The sequence below is a fragment of the Capra hircus genome, chromosome 26 (assembly GCF_001704415.2).
Source record: "Capra hircus breed San Clemente chromosome 26, ASM170441v1, whole genome shotgun sequence".
Lineage (NCBI taxonomy): Eukaryota > Metazoa > Chordata > Mammalia > Artiodactyla > Bovidae > Capra > Capra hircus.
The window spans coordinates 48,549,814-48,568,100 of NC_030833.1; the positions used below are offsets into that span (position 1 = coordinate 48,549,814).

The window sequence follows — 18,287 nt, forward strand, 5'->3', positions numbered from 1 at the left end:
TAAAGATTAACCTGTATGCGAGACAGCAAAAGAGACACAGATGTATAGCAACAGTTTTTCGACTCTGTGGGAGAGGGCAAATTAGAAGATTTGTTTTCACTGCACTTAATGTTTCATTCAGACTGTGTCATCTTCATAATTTTAAATATGGATTAATGACCCATAGAAAACTGTTTAATGATGATGCTTTCATAAACTTCTCTATTACCTATAATTTCTCAATTCCTTAGCCTATTTGAATCTTTCAACCTACAATTCCCACACACTCCTCAAATAGAAGCATACCTAATCCCTTGTTGATGTTGTCTGCCACTGGTAAACTACCTCTGCCAGAAAATTCCTCACTCTGATCAATCAGGACTTGCTTCACTGCTTCATATCCATGCAACACCACAGTGGGCTTCATGCCAAAATACAGAGTGAACACAGGACCATAATCTTCTGCTAGCTGGAAAAGGAACAGGGGATGCAAGAACAGTGAGCATTTCAAAACTGAAAATGTAGATAATGTAGGAAAATGTAGATAATGTGGGAAATATTTTTAATCTTCTTAAGATTCACCCATTATAAAAAGTTTCAATTTCTAGAACAAGTAATTTAATATGACATCACTTGACTACAATGGTAATTATCATTATATTATTAGAATACTGTTATAATTATTATCATCACCATCTATAGTTATTCTTTATTCAGCTCCTACTATGTGACAAAGGCCATAGTATGAATTTTATTAGTATTATTCTATTAAGCTTTTTTCTGCCAAAACTATAATTGCTCCTTCCTTCTTATAGTGGCAATAAATGATATGTTTCCTCTATGTAAGGGAAGGTGCTCCATCTCTCACACATGCAGGCTAATACCCATCCCCTCATTATCCATTCTTCACATCTTTAACACCAGAGACCTCTAAGCTTTCAAAATACATAAAGACATAGCCATAGACATTTTCCATCTTCCCAGTGTGATGATATAAGTAAGTTTCCATGAACTGAGATAAGCACAAATTCTACAATGGCATAAATGGGTGACAACACATTACTCCAAATATCCATAGGTTGAAATGACAGTGTGGAGATGACCCCTCTGTGACTGCAAATGAGAACAACAGCCTTAGAGCACAGGATGGTAAACCACAAGACTGAGAAGATCTGGTTCTCTGAAAGACCTGGTGAAGGAGAGGCAGCCCAGCAGCACTTAACTCTATGCCTTCTATGTGGAAGGCACAAATAAACTGTCTTCCTTAAGTCACTGCATTATTGTGTTCTTTCTGTCATGACAGCTTCTTTAGTGTACTACATGGTATAGACTTTCACTCTTTCAACTTGTCCAATGTTTGAGTCCTTTTGCTACCTTATAATTCATTCTCCCTACAGCAACCCATTTCACAAAGCATATGTTAAAGAACACCATATTGCTCTTATGCTAAAGACCAATATTCTTAAAATCCCTGTAAGATCTACATACTCTGGTCCCTGCTTACCTGCCTAATCTCATCTCACACCGTGCTTTTACCTACTCTCTGGGTAACAAAAAATTGGTCCTCTTTTAGACATTCCAATAACTAAGTCTGTTCCAGACTGAGAAAAAAGATGGAACAAACATTTACCTGTATCTTATATCTTATCCAGTTAATGTATAATTATATTTCAGATCTTAGCTCCAATTTCACTTCCACAGAGAACCCTTACTGACTATGCCTCCTACCTGTAATCCTTTAAACTATATCACCTTTCTCTACTGTGTTCCTATTACATGGTTTATAATCATACACTTATTTGCATAACTTTCATAAATAAATGCCTACCATCTAGACTGTAAATTCCGTACTGCTGATTTTTTTTTTAATTAACTTCTCGGATAGTCAAGGAACCTGCCTGCAATGTGGAAGACCTGAGTTCCATTCCTGGGTTGGGAAGATCCCTGGGAGAAGGGAAGAGCTACGCACTCCAGTATTCTTGCTTGGAGAATTCCATGGACAGAGGAGCCTGGCTGGTGGGCCACAGTCCATGGGGTAGCAAAGAGTCGGACATGACTGAGTGACTAAAATTTTCACTTTCTTTCACTTTGAAAATTTCCAGCATCTGACACACCTGGGACTGAAAATAGGTATTCAATAACTTGTTAAGCTCAGGTATTAATATTTGTGTATAATAATTATTATTCACATTTTAAAGAAATAAATATTAAATCTCAGAGAGATTTTTAAAATTTGACCAAGGCTGTAAGTTAACAAGTGTATGAGCTGGGGTGCTGACACAATCTCTTCAAAACCAGAGTCTGATACACAGAAGGAGAGCTTCCAGGGGCAGTACTCTCATAACTACCTTTCCCAGAGAAGTCAGATTTCAGATAATTCCTTCAAGATTTAAAGAGCTATAGAACAGTTTTTCATTCATTGAGCAAATACAACAGAAACTGAGATCTCTTGAAACTTGGTTATTTCCTTGATTTCAAATCACTGTATTATTCTTCCAGGAAAGTTTGAGGTAGTCACTCTGTAACTATGCAGTTTTTAAAAATTAAAGCAATTTCATTGCCATTAGAATTCACCAAAAACAAATGTTATAAAGGACACATAGGTCACAACATGGACAGAGAATTCCTAATTTTGACGACTTCAACAACGATCTCATTGATCTCAATCCTTTCTGGCAACCTTTAGCTTCATACCATCTGAAATCATGTCTGGGTGTCATACATCATGGACAAGTGGGATTTATCCCAGGGATGCAAGTATGGTTCAATATTCTCAAATTAATCAATGTGATACATCACATTAAAAAATGGAAAAATAAAATTCATAGGATAACTCAATAGATGTAGAAAAGTTTTTTATAAAATTCAATATCCATTTAAGATTAAAAATTCTCCACAAAGTAGGTATAGAGGCAACATACTTCAACATAATTTTAAAATCACATATATAATAAGTCCACAGCTAACATCATCATACTTGACAGTGAAAAACAAAGTATTTTCTCTAAAATCAAGAAGAAGATAAGGATGCCTACTCTTGCCACTTTTACTCAAAATATCATATTGGAAATCAAAGCCATAGCAATCAAAGAAAGTGAACTAAAAGGAACTGAAAGAATGAAGAAAAACTGTCCTTATTTGTAAATGATACAATTCTATGCTTACAAAATTCTAAGTTTAGTTCAGTTGTTCAGTCTTGTCCAACTCTTTGTGATCCCATGGACTACAGCATGCCAGGCCTCTCTGTCCATCACCATCTCCTGGAGTTTACTTAAACTCATATCCATTGAGTCATTGATGTCATCTGACCATCTCATCCTCTGTCATCCCCTTCTCCTCCCGCCTTCAATTTTTGCCAGCATCAGGGTCTTTTCCAATGAGTCAGTTCTTTGCATCAGGTGGCCAAAATATTGGAGTTTCAGCTTCAGCATCAGTCCTTCCAATGAATACTCAGGGCTAATTTCCTTTAGGATGGACTGGCTAGATCTCCTTGCTGTCCAAAATTCTAAAGATCCCAACAAAAATCTTCTAGAGCTCATCAGTGAATTTGGAAAAGTTGTAGGATAAGAAAATTAACATGCAGAAATCTGTTCCATTTCTAAACAGTAAGAACAACCTATCAGAAAGAGAAATTATTTTTAAAATCCCACTTATCACCACATAGAAGAGAATATAATTCCAAGCAATAAATATAATTAACCAAGGAAGTAAAAGACATGTACTCAGAAAACTGTAAGATGCTGATTAAAAAAAAAAAAGACAATACAAATAGATGGAAAGACATAATATGCTCATGGACAGGGATGGTTAATATTGTTAAAATGAACATATTATATATTTCCCAAGGAAATCAACAAATTCAAAGCAAATCGTATCAAAATACCAGTGTAATTTTCAAAGTGCTACAAGTAATTCCAAAATTTGTATGGAAACACAAAAGATCTCAAGTAGACAAAGATATCCAAAGAAAGAACAGAACTGAAAGTATCATACTCCCTGATGTCAGACTACAGTACAAAGTTACAGTAACCAAAACAGAATTGTACTGGCATAAAAATGGAAACAGGTCTATGGAGCAGAACATATAGCCCAGAAAATAACCCACACTTACATGAACAAGGAATCCATAAAAAAGGACACAAAAATATACAGTGGGGAAAAGGCAATTTCTTCAATAAGTGATGTGAGGAAAACTAGACAGCTACATGTAAAAGAATTGAATTAAAATATTTCACAAGCTAGTAATATTATGCTCAAAATCTTTTAAGATAGGCTTCAGCAGTACATGAATCGCGACCTTCCAGATGCAAAAGCTGGGTTTAGAAAGGGCAGAGGAACCAGAGATCAAACGTCTGCTTCACTGACTACACTAAATCATTTTATGGTATGGATCACAAAATCTGTGAAAAATTATTAAAGAGATGGGAATACCAGACCATCTTGCCTGTCTCCTCTGAAACCTGTATGCGGGTAAAGAAGCAACAGTTAGAACTGGACATGCAACAAATGACTGGTTCAAAATTGGGAAAGGAGTACAACAAGGCTGTATATTGTCACCCTGCTTATATGCAGAGTATAAGTTAACTTATATGAAGAGTACATCATATGAAATCCTGGGCTGAATGAATCACAAGCTGGCATCAAGATTACCAGCAGAAATATCAATAACCTCAGATATGCAGATGATACTAATCTAATGGCAAAAGGCAAACAGGAACTAAAGAACCCCTTGAGGAGGGTGAGAGAGGAGAGTGAAAAAGCTGACTTAAATCAGCATTCAAAAAACTAAGACCATGGCAACTGATCCCATTATTTAATGGCAAATAGAAGGGAAAAAGTGGAAGCAGTGACAGATTTTATTTTCTTGGGTTCCAAAATTACTGTGGACAGTGACTGCAGCCATGAAATTAAAAAATATTTCCTCCTTGAGAGAAAAGCTATGACAAATCTAGACAGCATATCAAAAAGCAGAGACATCACTTTGCTGACAAAGGTCCATATGGTCAAAGCTATGGTTTCTAGTAGTCATGTATGGATGTGAGAGGTGAACCATAAAGAAGGCTGAGCACTGAAGAACTGATGCTTTTGAATTGTGGTATTGGAGAAGACTCTTGAGAGTCCCTGGGACTGCAAGGAGATCCAACCACTCCATCCTAAAGGAAATCAGTCCTGAATATTCATTGGAAGGACTGTTGATTAAGCTAAAGCTCCGATACTTTGGCAACCTGATTGGAAGAGCCAACTCACTGGAAAAGACCCTCATGCTAGGAAAGACTGAAGACAAAGGAGAAGAGGGTGGCAGACGGTGAGATGGTTAGATACATCACTGACTCAACAGACATGAGTTTGAGCAAACTTCAAGAGATAGTGGATGACAGAGTAGCCAGGCATGCTGCAGTCCATGGGTCGCAAAGAGTCAGACACGACTCAGTGATGAACAACACAGAAACAAACATTTTCTCATGCTGTATACAAAACTTACCTCAAAAAGGGTTGAGGACTTAAATGTAAGACAAGAAGCCGTAAAACTCTAGAAGAAAACATAAGCAGTATACTCTTTCACATGTATCATAGCATATATTTTTGGATCTGCCTCCTCCTGCTGCTGCTGCTGCTGCTGCTGCTGCTAAGTCGTTTCAGTCGTGTCCAACTCTGTGCGACCCCACAGAAGGCAGCCCACCAGGCTCCCCGGTCCCTGGGATTCTCCAGGCAAGAACACTGGAGTGGGTTGCCATTTCCTTCTCCAATGCATGAAAGTGAAAAGTGAAAAGTGAAAGTGAAGTCGCTCAGTCATGTCCGACTCTCAGCGACCCCATGGACTGAAGCCTACCAGGCTCCTCAGTCCATGGGATTTTCCAGGCAAGAACACTGGAGTGGGGTGCCATTGCCTTCTCCTCTGGAGAGGAGAGTCACGACTGAGTCGGACACTACTGAACCGACTTAGCAGGAGCAGCAGCTGCCTCCTAGTAAAGTGAAAGTGTTAGTCACTAAGCTGTATCCGACTCTTTGCGACCCCCTAGACTGTAGCTCACCAGGCTCCTCTGTCCATGGAATTCTCCAGGCAAAAATACTGAAGTGGGTAGCCATTCCATTCTCCAGGTTGTCTTTCTCAACCCAGGAATCAAACCCAGGTCTCCAACACTTTGGGCAGATTTTTTACCATCTTTACCATAAAAAAGAATGAAATTTTGCCATTTGCAATAACATAGACTAATATGGAGGGCATTGCACTTGGTGAAGTAAGTCAGACAGAGAAAGACAAATACTCTATGTTATCATTTATATGTGGAATACTCAAAAATAAAATTAATGAATTGAACAGAATATAAACAGGCTCATATACATAGAGAAAAAACTAGTGGTTACCATGGGGAAACAAGAAGAATGGAGGGGAAAAAGAGGGGTAGGGGATTAAAAACTATAGACTACTATGTATAAAACAAATAAACTGCACAGGGAATACAGCCTATAATTTACAATAAATTTCAAAGGAGCATAATCTCTAAAATTTTCTATATTCTCACTTGAAACTAACATAATATTGTAAATCAACTCTAGCTCAATTGAAAATAAATTAATAGGGCTCTGCTGGTAATCCACCAGTAATCCATCTCACAATGCAAGGGACACTGGTTTGGTCCCTCTTCTGGGAAGACCCCACATGCTGCAGGGAAAAAGCCTGAGTGCCACAGCTACTGAACCTACACTCTGGAGACTGTGAGGGGCAACTACTGAACCCAAGAGCCACAGAGCGTTCTCTTGTTGCAACAAGAGAAGTCATGGTAAGAGAATTCCACACACCACAAAGACGGTGAAGTTTCTGCTCGCTGCAGCTAAAGAAAACCTGTGCAAAGTAATAAAGACTGAGCACAGCCAAAAATAAATATTTTTATTCATTTATTTAAAAACATTTATTTTTGGCAATTAAAATAAATAAATTTATATTAAAAATAAATGAATAAAAATAAGTAACAATGAATAAACATATAAATAAAACCATGTCCAGGTGTCCAATGGGAACTCCCCTTTAAAACCACTTTTAACAAACATGGTGTCTGGGACTATGGAGTCTGGGACAAGACATAGGGCAGTCTTATTTACTCATTACAAACAACTGGAAGAAAAGTAATCATACTTGCCTTGCTTATGCATTTGCTGATATTCTTAATATTTATCTGGAGAATATTTCCAACAATTGGGAGAGGAGTGGGCCCAGGTGGCAGCTTCCCTTTGGCATGCCTCTGATTCCATAGAAAAAGGAAAATCAAAATAGAAAGACAGATCACCAGAACTACAAAGAGATCCATTGGTGCGCTTTGGGTGAGGGCAACGGAAAGCTTAAAATCCAAACACTTTATAAAAACTAAGTGCAAAGAAAAAAAAAAAAAACAAACAAAGTGCAAGCTTATCACCAAACATGCAATAAGTCTTTGAACTTTTAAATAAATATTGCTTTATCATCAGTGCACTTTGACTTGTCAATAGATATTTAAACAAAAGGTTACATTAGTATTGATAAACATGTAAGTTTCAATGGAAATCTCAACTGAAAAATAATTCACTTTATCAGAGATGGCCATATTTTAGTAGTAAAATTGAAGCTATCAGAGTTTCAAAGGACTGGAATTCACAATCACAACAAATGATGAGAGCGTCTCTGCTCATCATATAACCAGAAAAAGAAGCACTCTCTTAGAGCTTTTTCTCATAAAATCCATGGAAAGGCCAGGTGAAAACAGAAGAAGGGGGCAGAACAAATAAAGAAAGGAATAGGGAGCTGGTCTTATCTTAGAAAAGAGTAGAGCTATCCCGCTAGTCCTCACAGAGCCCTTTTTTGGTGCCAGGAGTTCTGACACCACTTGCTTCCAGAGGAGATGCTGGTCAGCAGACAGTAGACAGGAACAGGAATAACAAGTCAAGGAAAGAAATCACTCAAAGACATCAGTGGAAGGTCCCGTGGCTGCATATCACCCTCCCCGCTGCTGCGCATACCCATTTCCAATAAGGATCACATAGCCAGAGCAAACGTATGTTCACACCTAGGTCAAAAAATACACTCCAGCATTCAATACTACAAATATTTGAAAGTGTCTACAAACTCACAGATATGAACAAAATTTCAAGACTCAAAAGATATTTGACGACCTCCAATTGCATAATAAGCATCAAACTTAAAAGTCAGAAAAATATTCCTTGAAGGACTTAATGAAAACAGAAAAGTTAAAACAACTGTATCATCAGATAAAGTTAGCCAAGAAAAAGAAAAAGTTATTAGAAAACTGAGAAGTTCTTGGTAATTAAGTATGTGGTGGCAAAAAATATTTTTCAATAAATGGATACGCTGAGTAATAAAATAGATTTAGTTCTATTTTCACTTATTTTAAATAGCAGTAAGATCTAGCAGTAACATGGGTTTCCACGAGGATAGAGTACAAAACAGTAATGATGAAAACATTAAACAAATTAAGTAGTATAGGAAATAGATCTATTAATAGAAATCCTAGTGACTTTATCACAGGAGTTTTGAAGAGAGAGAAAAACAAGCAAACAATAATAAGCAAAGGAAATTGAATACATTTTTCCTACAATGATGAAAAATCCAAAGAATCCACCAAATTCTAAACAGGATTACAGAGAAAAGATCCACACTCCCCAAATCTTGTGAAACATGAGAATAACAAGGGAAAATAAAACCCTGAAACATTTTAAAGAGAAAAAAGTTACAAAGAGAAAAGAGATAAACAAAGTTACAAAGAATGAGACTCAATTTAGAATAAATCTTTCCTTATACAATGCTTATAAATAATTAAAAACAGTCAAGTAAAATCTCAAAGCTCAATAGGAAATGATTTTCAAAATTGTTATTCTATACCGGATAAACTCAATTCAACCATAAGGTCAAAGTATAGACATTTGGGGGCCTTCCCTGGTGGTCTAGTGGTTAAGACTCCATGCTTCCACTGCAGGGAGCATGGGTTCAATCCCTGGTCAGGGCACTAAGGTCCTGTGCTGTGTGGCAGAGCCCAAAATAAAATAAGTAAGAAACATATAGACACTTTTGGACATGTGAACATTCAGAGTTTTATAATCTTGAAATCACTTCTGAAATAATTACCCGAGGAAAAACTCCAAAAAAAAAAAAAAATAAAAACATATCCCCAAAAGGGGAGAAAGTGGGACACAAAATTAATGATGTACAAAAGGCAAGCAAAACTTTTGAGTCTAAAGAATGACTGAGAATGTGGTAGCAAAGCTTAAAGAAATTATCAAGTTATTTTTCATAAGGAAAAGAGGGCTAAAATTCTAGATGTTTCTAACAAAATATGCAAGCTGATATAGAGGGTAGGAAGTTGTCAGCATTTAGAGAGTGGTCTATCTTATTCTAGTAAGGCTATCGATAGTAATTCTAATTTTTAATTATATGGACAGATACAAGCACTTACAATACCAAAATTTTGCCTGACAGTTTAAAATACACCTAAAATGAAATATCTTTCCTTTTAATAGAAGAAAAGCAAAATGAAATGAAGAAAGCTTGATCAGTCCAGCTAAGGACAATATAAAAGAATGAAGTCTATTAAGCATGAGGTAAAAATCATCAAGTGAGGCTCTATGACTTCTCATTTCCTGCCAAGACTTTTTTTTTTTTTTAAATCAGAAGCACCTCCTGAATATACTGCCCAAGACCAGTATGGATTGAATAAATATGAAGACTAAAAGTGAATTGTGTGTACAAAAATCAAGTGCAAACAATAGCAATGATGAAAATTACCCCAAAAGTTGTATGGAAAATGGTTCTAGAAGGTCCTTTATTGCTAGCAAGTACATCAGTAACATTTATTTCAGGTATATCTAAATACTTAGTTTAACATTTAATTAATTAATTTAGGTAATACATGCATGCTAAGTCACTTCAGTCTAGTCTGACTCTTTGTGATCCCATGGACTATAGCCGGCCAGGTTCCTCTGTCCATGGGATTCTCCAAGCAAGAATACTGGAGTGGGTTGCCATGCCCTCCTCCAGGAAATCTGCCCAACCCAGGGATTGAAACCACCTCTCTTATCTCTCCTGCATTGGCAGGCAGGTTCTTTACCATTAGCACTACCTGAGAAGCTCAATGTAGTTAATAAATACTTCCTAATATTTCAGAAGCTGAATTTAATAATAAAATACAACTAGCATATAACCAACAAGATAAGATTGGCTGAGGAAATATTTTACTGGCTCGTCTGTGCCAGATATTTCCCACCCAGTTAGCTCACTTGATCTTCATAAGATGCTTTGAACAGAAATGTTTTAGCTGAATTACCGGATACCTCCCTGCCCAGTTAATAAAGGGGAGAGATGGAATGGAATCTAAGACATCTGCCACACCACATATGCCAAGTATACCTTTAAAAAAGAAACTGGTGTTCTACAACAACAGCTGCCTGGAGAGAAGTCCCCCTCTTAAGAGTTGTGCACATATAAAACTCAATCAAGACAGCCAGTGTTACTTAGTTTTCAACATGGAAGTCAGCAAGAAGGTTCTCAGAGACAAGAGCTTCCCTCCAAAGCTTCTGAAGCATCAGAGGACCACAGCTCAGGGTGGAGGCTGGGGAACTAACCACATTCAATAACAACCAGTCTGGAAAAACCACCATGTCCACACTCCACAGATAAGAACACAACATATTTAAACTAGCATCTAAATGCAATAAAATCAAAAGAACCAAATTTAAAAACAGTCTTCTTTAAAGCCACTATTAGATTTTTAAATAATGTGTCTAGAATTCTAAAGTGGTTTTTTTAAAGAAAATAAATGGCTTCCCTTAACTAAAAAATAAGTCTTTTTATTTGTAGAAAGTTTACAAAGCACTTTTGTGGCTGTCTTATTATTTGACTCTCATCATCAACTCATAAAACAGATATCTTTCAATCTCTTTTACAGATGAGGAGAATGGGAACCAGAACTGAAGGGATGCATTCAAATTACTATTTTTAAGGCATAGTACCAGACTTCGACTCTGGTTTTGTAACTTGTGAACTCTGCATTGGAAAGTGCTTCAAGTCAAATACATTGTACATTTGCTGAGTAAATGTTATATATCTTGCAGCCTCATTTTGGCATGAAAATCTGTTTAGGATTTAAAAGTTACTGAGTCAGTAATTTCATCATGAGTAAATAAAAATAAGAGTTCAGAAAAGTTTGTCCCTTTGAAATCTTTAGAACCTCAGGAAGCCAGATTCACAGATTCAAAGAATATGACTTCGAAGAAAAGCACCTATTAGGTGACAACCCCATAGCTATTGTGTGCTGCCTGAGGACATTCTTGACTGGAAGAAGAGTTGATTTTGTTGTTGTTATTCTTTTGGGATTCAGATGACCACTATATCCACTACTGTGGGCAATTGTTCTAAGAATCCCTTAGAAGAAATGGAGTAGCCCTCGCAATCAATAAAACAGTCTGAAATGTAGCACTTGGGTGCAATCTTAAATGATAAAATGATCTACATTCATTTCCAAGGCAAACCATTTGACCTCACAGTAATCCAAATCTATGCCCAAACCACTGATGCCAATGAGGCTGAAGTTGACCAGTTCTATGAAGACTTACAAGATAGAATGAACACCAAAAGAAAATGTCCTTTTCATGATAGGGGATTGGAATGGAAAAGTAGGAAGTCAAGAGATACCTGGAGTATCAGGCAAGTTTGGCCTTAGAATACAAAATGAAACAGGACAAAGGCTAACAGAGTTTTGACAAGAGAACAGACTGGTCATAGCAAACACCCTTTTCCATCAACACAAGGGATGGCTCTACATATGGACAATACCAAATGGTCAATACTGAAATAAATTGATTATATTCTTTGCAGCTCAAGATGGAGAAGCTCTATGCAGTCAATAAAAAAAGACGTGGAGCTAATTGTGGCTCAGATCATCCTAATTGCAAAATTGCTCCTTATTGCAAAAATTCATGCTTAAATTGGAGAAAGTAGGGAAAACCAGTAAGACATTCAGGTATGACCTAAATCAAATCCCTTATAACTATACAAAGGAGGAGACAAGTAGATTCAAGGGGTTAGATCTGGTAGACAGAGTGCCTGAAGAATGGACAGAGGTTTGTAACATTGTACAGGGGGCAGTGACCAAAACCATCCCAAAGAAATAGAAAACAAGAAAGCAAAGTGGTTATCTGAGGAGAATTTACAAATAGCTGAGGAAAGAAGAGAAGTGAAAAAGCAAGGGAGACAGGGAAATATATACCCAAATGAAGGCAGTGTTTCAGAGAACAGCAAGGAGAGATAAGAAAGCTTTCTTCAATAAATAATGAAGAAAAGTAAATGAAAACAATAGAATGGGAAAGACTTGAGATCTCTTCAAGAAATTGATAATATCAAAGGAACATTTAATGCAAAGATAGGCACAAAAAAGAACAGAAACTGTAAAGACCTAACAGAGGAAGAAGTGAGAAGAGGTGGCAAGAATACACAGAACTGCCCAAGAAAAGGTTAGTGACCTGGTTAACCATGATGATATGGCCACCAATCTAGAGGCAAACATCCTGGAATGTGAAGTCAAGTGGGCCTTAGGATATTAATACAAACAAAGTTAGTGGGGGTGATGGAATTCCTGCTGAACTATTTCAAATCCTAAAAGATGATGCTGTTACAGTGTAGCACTCAGTATGTTAGCAAATTTGGAGAACTCAGCAGTGGTCACAGGACTGGAAAAGTCAGTTTTTATTCCAATCTCAAAGAAGAAGAGTGTCAAAGAATGTTCAAACTACTGAATAATTGCACTCATTTCTCATGCTAGAAAGGTTATGCTCAAAATCCTTCAAACCTGGCTTAAGCAGTATGGGAACTGAGAACTTTCAGATGTTCAAGTTGGGTTTAGAAAAGGCAGAGGAACCAGAGGTCAAATTGTCGATAATTTTTGGATCATTGTGAAAGCAAGGAAATTCCAGAAAAATACTTACTTCTGCTTCATTGACTACCCTAAAGCCTTTGACTGTGTGGATCACAACAGACTGTGGAAAATTCTTAAGGAGATAGAAATACCAGACCACATTACCTATGTCCTGAGAAACCTATATACAGGTCAAGGAGCAACAGTTAAAACATTACATGGAACAACTTACTGGTTCAAACTTGGGAAAGGAGTACAAAAAGGCTGTGTATTGTCACCCTGTTTATTTAACTTTATGCTGGGTACTAAGGTCCATCTAGTCAAGGCTATGATTTTTCCTGTGGTCATGTGTGGATGTGAGAGTTGGACTGTGAAGAAGGCTGAGTGCTGAAGAATTTATGCTTTTGAACTGTGGTGTTGGAAAAGACTCTTGAGAGTCCCTTGGACTGCAAGGAGATTCAACCAGTCCTTTCTGAAGGAGATCAACCCTGGGATTTCTTTGGAAGGAATGATGCTAAAGCTGAAACTCCAGTACTTTGGCCACCTCATGTGAAGAGTTGACTCATTGGAAAAGACTCTGATGCTGGGAGGGATTGGGGGCAGGAGGAGAAGGGGACGACAGAGGATGAGATGGCTGGATGGCATCACTGACTCGATGGACTTGAGTCTGAGTGAACTCCAGGAGATGGTGATGGACAGGGAGGCCTGGTGTGTTGTGATTCATGGGGTCGCAAAGAGTCGGACACAACTGAGCAACTGAACTGAACTGAACTGATGCTGGGTACATCATGCAAAATACCAGGCCAAGTTAATCCCAAATTAGAATCGCAATTGCCAGGAGAAATAGCAACGACCTCAGATATGCCGATGACACCATACTTATGGCAGAAAGTGAGGAGGAATTCAAGAGCCTCTTGATGAAAGTGAAAGAGAGTGGGAAAATTTGGCTTAAAACTCAACTTTCCAAAATTTGAGATCATGGCATATTGTCCCATTGCTTCATGGCAGAGAAGAGGAAAAAGTGAAAACAGTGACAGATTTTATTTTCTTGGGTTCCAAAATCACTGCACATGGTAACTGCAGCCATGAAACTACCAAAAAAAAAAAAAAATGCTTGCACCTTGGAAGAAAAGCTATGACAAACCTAAACAGTTTATTAAAAAGCAGAGACATAACTTTGCTGACAAAGATCCTGTAGTCCAAGCTGTAGTTCTTCCAGTAGTCGTGCACAGATGTGAGAGTTAGACAATAAAGAAGGCTGAGCACCAAAGAATTAATGCTTCCAAACTGTGATGCTGGAGAAGACTCTTGAGAGTTCCTTGGACAGCAAGGAAATCAAGCCAGTCAATCCTGAAGGAAATCAATGCTGAATATTCATTGGAAGGACTAATGCTGAAGCCGAAGCTCTAATAATTTTGGCACCTGAGTAAACAGTGGACTTCTTGAAAAAGACCCTGATGCTGGGAAAGGTGGAAGGCCAAAGGAGAAGAGGGCAGCAGAGGGTAAGATGGTTTGATAGCATCACTCAATGCACATGAATTTGAGCAAACTCTGGGAGACAGTGAAGGACAGGGAAGCCTGGCATGCTACAGTCCATGGGGTTGCAAAGAGTGGACACGACTTAGTGACTGAATAACAGGAATAATTTTGGGAAACAAAAAAATTGTCTTTATTTGCAGAGTATATGATCATTTATGTAGAAAATCAATGGAAGCTACATAGAAGAGTAGATTTTTGAATGATAATATTCTATTTCTCCAGAGCAATCTGTTTACCTGAAAAACTTGTGATTTCCCTTTTTCTATGCAAAAATCCTAGGGTCTCATAGGCCTAACCACTTTACTTTTCAGAGAAGGAAGAAAACATAGAAATTGTTGAGCTGGGACAGATCTTAGGAATATTCTAATAAAATGCCTTATATCTGTATTTTAAGAGCAATGTGATAATGGCTCAGAGAGGCAAAGACTTCCACACATAATCACACAGTGGGTTAATATCAGAACTTTCAGTTGAAAAGTCTTTGCTGTCTCAAATATGAGTTCTTTGATCATGTGAATCTGAAGAAATTGTAAATATTGAACATAGTAAACACATACTATTAAATTTTAACTCTCTAATAGATTAACATGAGAAAGCTGAAAGGTCATGAAAGTTTGTGATAACCTGTGTTACCCCAGATAGTAGGGACGTCAAAGTTTAGGGAACAACAGTCTTCTACCTAAAGCCCTCAATCTGAGCTCAAAAAGAAACTGGGATGTTAATACAAGACATACTCTCTTGCCCTTTGCTCTCGGTGATCCCCAAAATTCTAAATAAAGAATATGTCAGGATATTTGAGTACAGAGTCTACTTTCTAGGTCCCTGACCAGAACTGTAATTTATGAGTAGGTAGAGAATAGGCATTAGTTGAGGCTAAAAAAATCACACCATCCCCCAAGTAAGCAACGTTCAGTGTGGCAAAGGAACCTCCCAGGTAGAAAGAGTTCCCCTCACCAGGAGTGGGAGAGAAGTCTGAGCAACAGGGTTCTTCAGCCTTTGGGGTCATTGTACAAATGTCCTGCTTTGATTTCACCCTACCCAGACTCACAAAGCTCAGATGTATAGAGATGTGAGGAACAAGAAGAAAAGCAGGGACTACTAACAGCAGCCACACAGCAGAAGTTGTTGCAGTTCACAGGGACCTACTTAAGAGACAAACTCAGCAGATTCCACCACTGATTAAACAGATCTTGCAAGCCACCTGGCATTTCCTGCAGATGACATCAGTTTTTGCATCACAAGTATTCACATTTGCTGATGTGGCTACTGGAGCCCCTCCCCAGTCTGTCCCTAGACCTCTGCCAGAGTCCAAGAGCCACACCTAAAGCCAGCTTTTTTTTTTTCTGAGGCTGTGTGAGTGCAAGATGCAAGCCTAGACTCCTCTGGCTGAGACTCCAGCCTGAGCACTGTGTGTGGCCTCCACTGTAGTGCACATGTCTAGAGGGAGAGTTTGTAGCTGTGGGAGAATTTGCCAACAGCCAGGACCCCTGAAACTGCCAGTGAGCCCTTATTTGGCTTGATTCTTGATATATATGTACATATACATAATGGAATATTGCTCAGTCATAAAAAAGAATGTGTTAGAGTCCATTCTGATGAGGTGGATGAACCTAGAGCCTATTATACACAATCAAGTAAGTCAGAAAGAAAAAGATAAATATTGTATACTAATGCATATATACAGAATCTAGAAAAATGATATTGAAGAATTTATTTGCAGGGCAGCAATGAGAGACAGACATAGAGAATAGACTTATGGACATGGAGAGAGGAAAGAAAAGAGTGAGATGTATGGAGAGAGTAACATGGAAACTTACATTACCATATGTAAATAGATAGCCAATGGGAATTTGCTGTATGTCTCAGGAAACTCAAACAGGGGTTCTGTATCAACGTAGAGCTGTGGGATGGGGAGGGAGAAGGGGGGAGGCTCAAAAGGGAAGGGATATATGCATACCTATGGCTGATTCATATTGGTTTGACAAAAAACAACAAATTCTGTAAAACAATTACACTTCAATTAAAAAAAATAGGGGGCGGTCCTAAGATGGTGGAGGAATAGGATGGGGAGACCACTTTATCCCCCACAAATTCATCAAAAGAACATTTCAACGCTGAGTAAATTCCACAAAACAACTTCTGAATGCCGGCAGAGGAATTCAGGCACCCAGAAAAGCAGTTCATTGTCTTCGAAAGGAGGTAGGAAAAAATATAAAAGACAAAAAGGGAGAGAAAATAGGTAAGGATGGAGCTCCATCGGAGTCTTTAAAAAGAGAGAAATTTCCAAACACCAGGAAAAACTCTCACTGCCGAGTCTGTGGTGAGCCTTGGAACCACAGAGGGCAACATAATTGGGAGGAAAAATAAATAAATGATTAAAACCCACAGATTACCTGCTCAATGGTAACTCCCCCGGTGGAGAAGCAGCATAGACGCCTGCATCCGCCACTGGCATGTGGGGGCTGGGCAGGGAGGCACGGGCTGCATTGTTTAGAGTAAGTACTAGGCCTGAATGCCCCGAGGGCAATCTGAGGGCACTAACTTGGGCTAGCATACCAGACGGTGGGATAGCTACCACTCAAAACGCCCTAACCTAAGACATGGCGAGGTCCGCTCACAGAACAAAGGACTGACTAGAGCTACGCAAAAAGCCCTAACCTAAGACACTGCCAGGCCCACTCACAGAACAAAGGACTGAGCAGAGCTAGCTGGCTGCAGACTGGCCTATACCCCTCCAGTGACAGGCAGGCAAGGGCAGCCAGAGCCAGAAGGGGGCAATTGCAGCCCCAGAGAGGCATTATCTACCAAACTGCAAGCAGGCTTCATTGCTAACCAAGACTTCTTGGGATTCTGAACGGTCAACATCCACCTGAGAAGGTGCGCCAGTTGTAAACCCAGAAAACAGAGCAACTGGGATGGGAGAGGCGATAAGTTGCAGTGACCGTGCTCGCCAAACACCTGGTCACCTGAGCTGCTCAGACCTGGGAAGGGCACAAAATGCAGGCCCAACCAAGTCTGTGCCTCTGAGGACTACCCGAGGACCTGAACCTGAGCAGCTTAGACCTGGGAAGTGCATACAACCCAGGGCAGGCCTCAGACAGTTCCTGGCAGAGCAACCTAGAGCCTAAGCACTGTAGTCAGGGAAAGCACACACGCCGTGAGCGAGGGCAAACCCAGTGTGGCCGAGAAACTGTGAACACAAGCCAGTGTTATTTGTTTGCAGCGTCCCTCCCTCCCCACAGCATGACTGAACAAGTGAGCCTAAAAAAGTGTCCACCACTGTCCCCTTGTGTCAGGGTGGAAATTAGACACTGAAGAGACCAGCAAACAGAAGAAACTAAAACAGAGGGAACCTCCTTGTAAGTGACAGGTGCAATAGATTAAAACCTGTAGTTAGTACCAACTACATAGAAAGGGGCCTATAGAGCTTGAGAAATATAGCTGGATCAAGGAGCTATCCGCAAATGAACTGACACTATACTGTCCACAGCAACACCAGAGAAAGGCCTAGATATATTTTTACTATCATTCTTTAATTTTTTGATCTTTTTATAATTTTTAAGTCCTCTATTACTCCTTTAATTTTTATAACCTACTATTACTTTGCAAAAAAAAGAGAGACCCTATTTTTAAAGCAAAATTCATATATATATTTTATAATTTGTGTGACTTTTTTTTGTTAATATATTTTTGAAAATCCAACTTCTACTCTAGACTTTTAATCCTTGCTTTTTGGTATTTGTTATCGATTTTGTACCTTTAAGAACCCAATCTTCAGTACCCATGTTTACTTGGGAGCATAATTACTGGCTTGACTGCTCTATCATCCTTTGGACTCTCCTTTTTCTCCACCACGTTGCCCCTATCTCCTCC

General features: G+C 38.7%; 1 protein-coding gene across 1 annotated transcript in view; it reads right to left on the reverse strand.

The window, feature by feature from the left end:
- Positions 1-444, reverse strand: part of LOC106503891 (cytochrome P450 2C31) — a gene marked incomplete in the record, with an annotated part of 44,609 nt that extends 44,165 nt beyond the window's left edge. Inside the window, 1 exon segment of the mRNA XM_018041628.1 lies at positions 286-444. Within this exon segment, the coding sequence (XP_017897117.1) occupies positions 286-406 (121 nt within the window).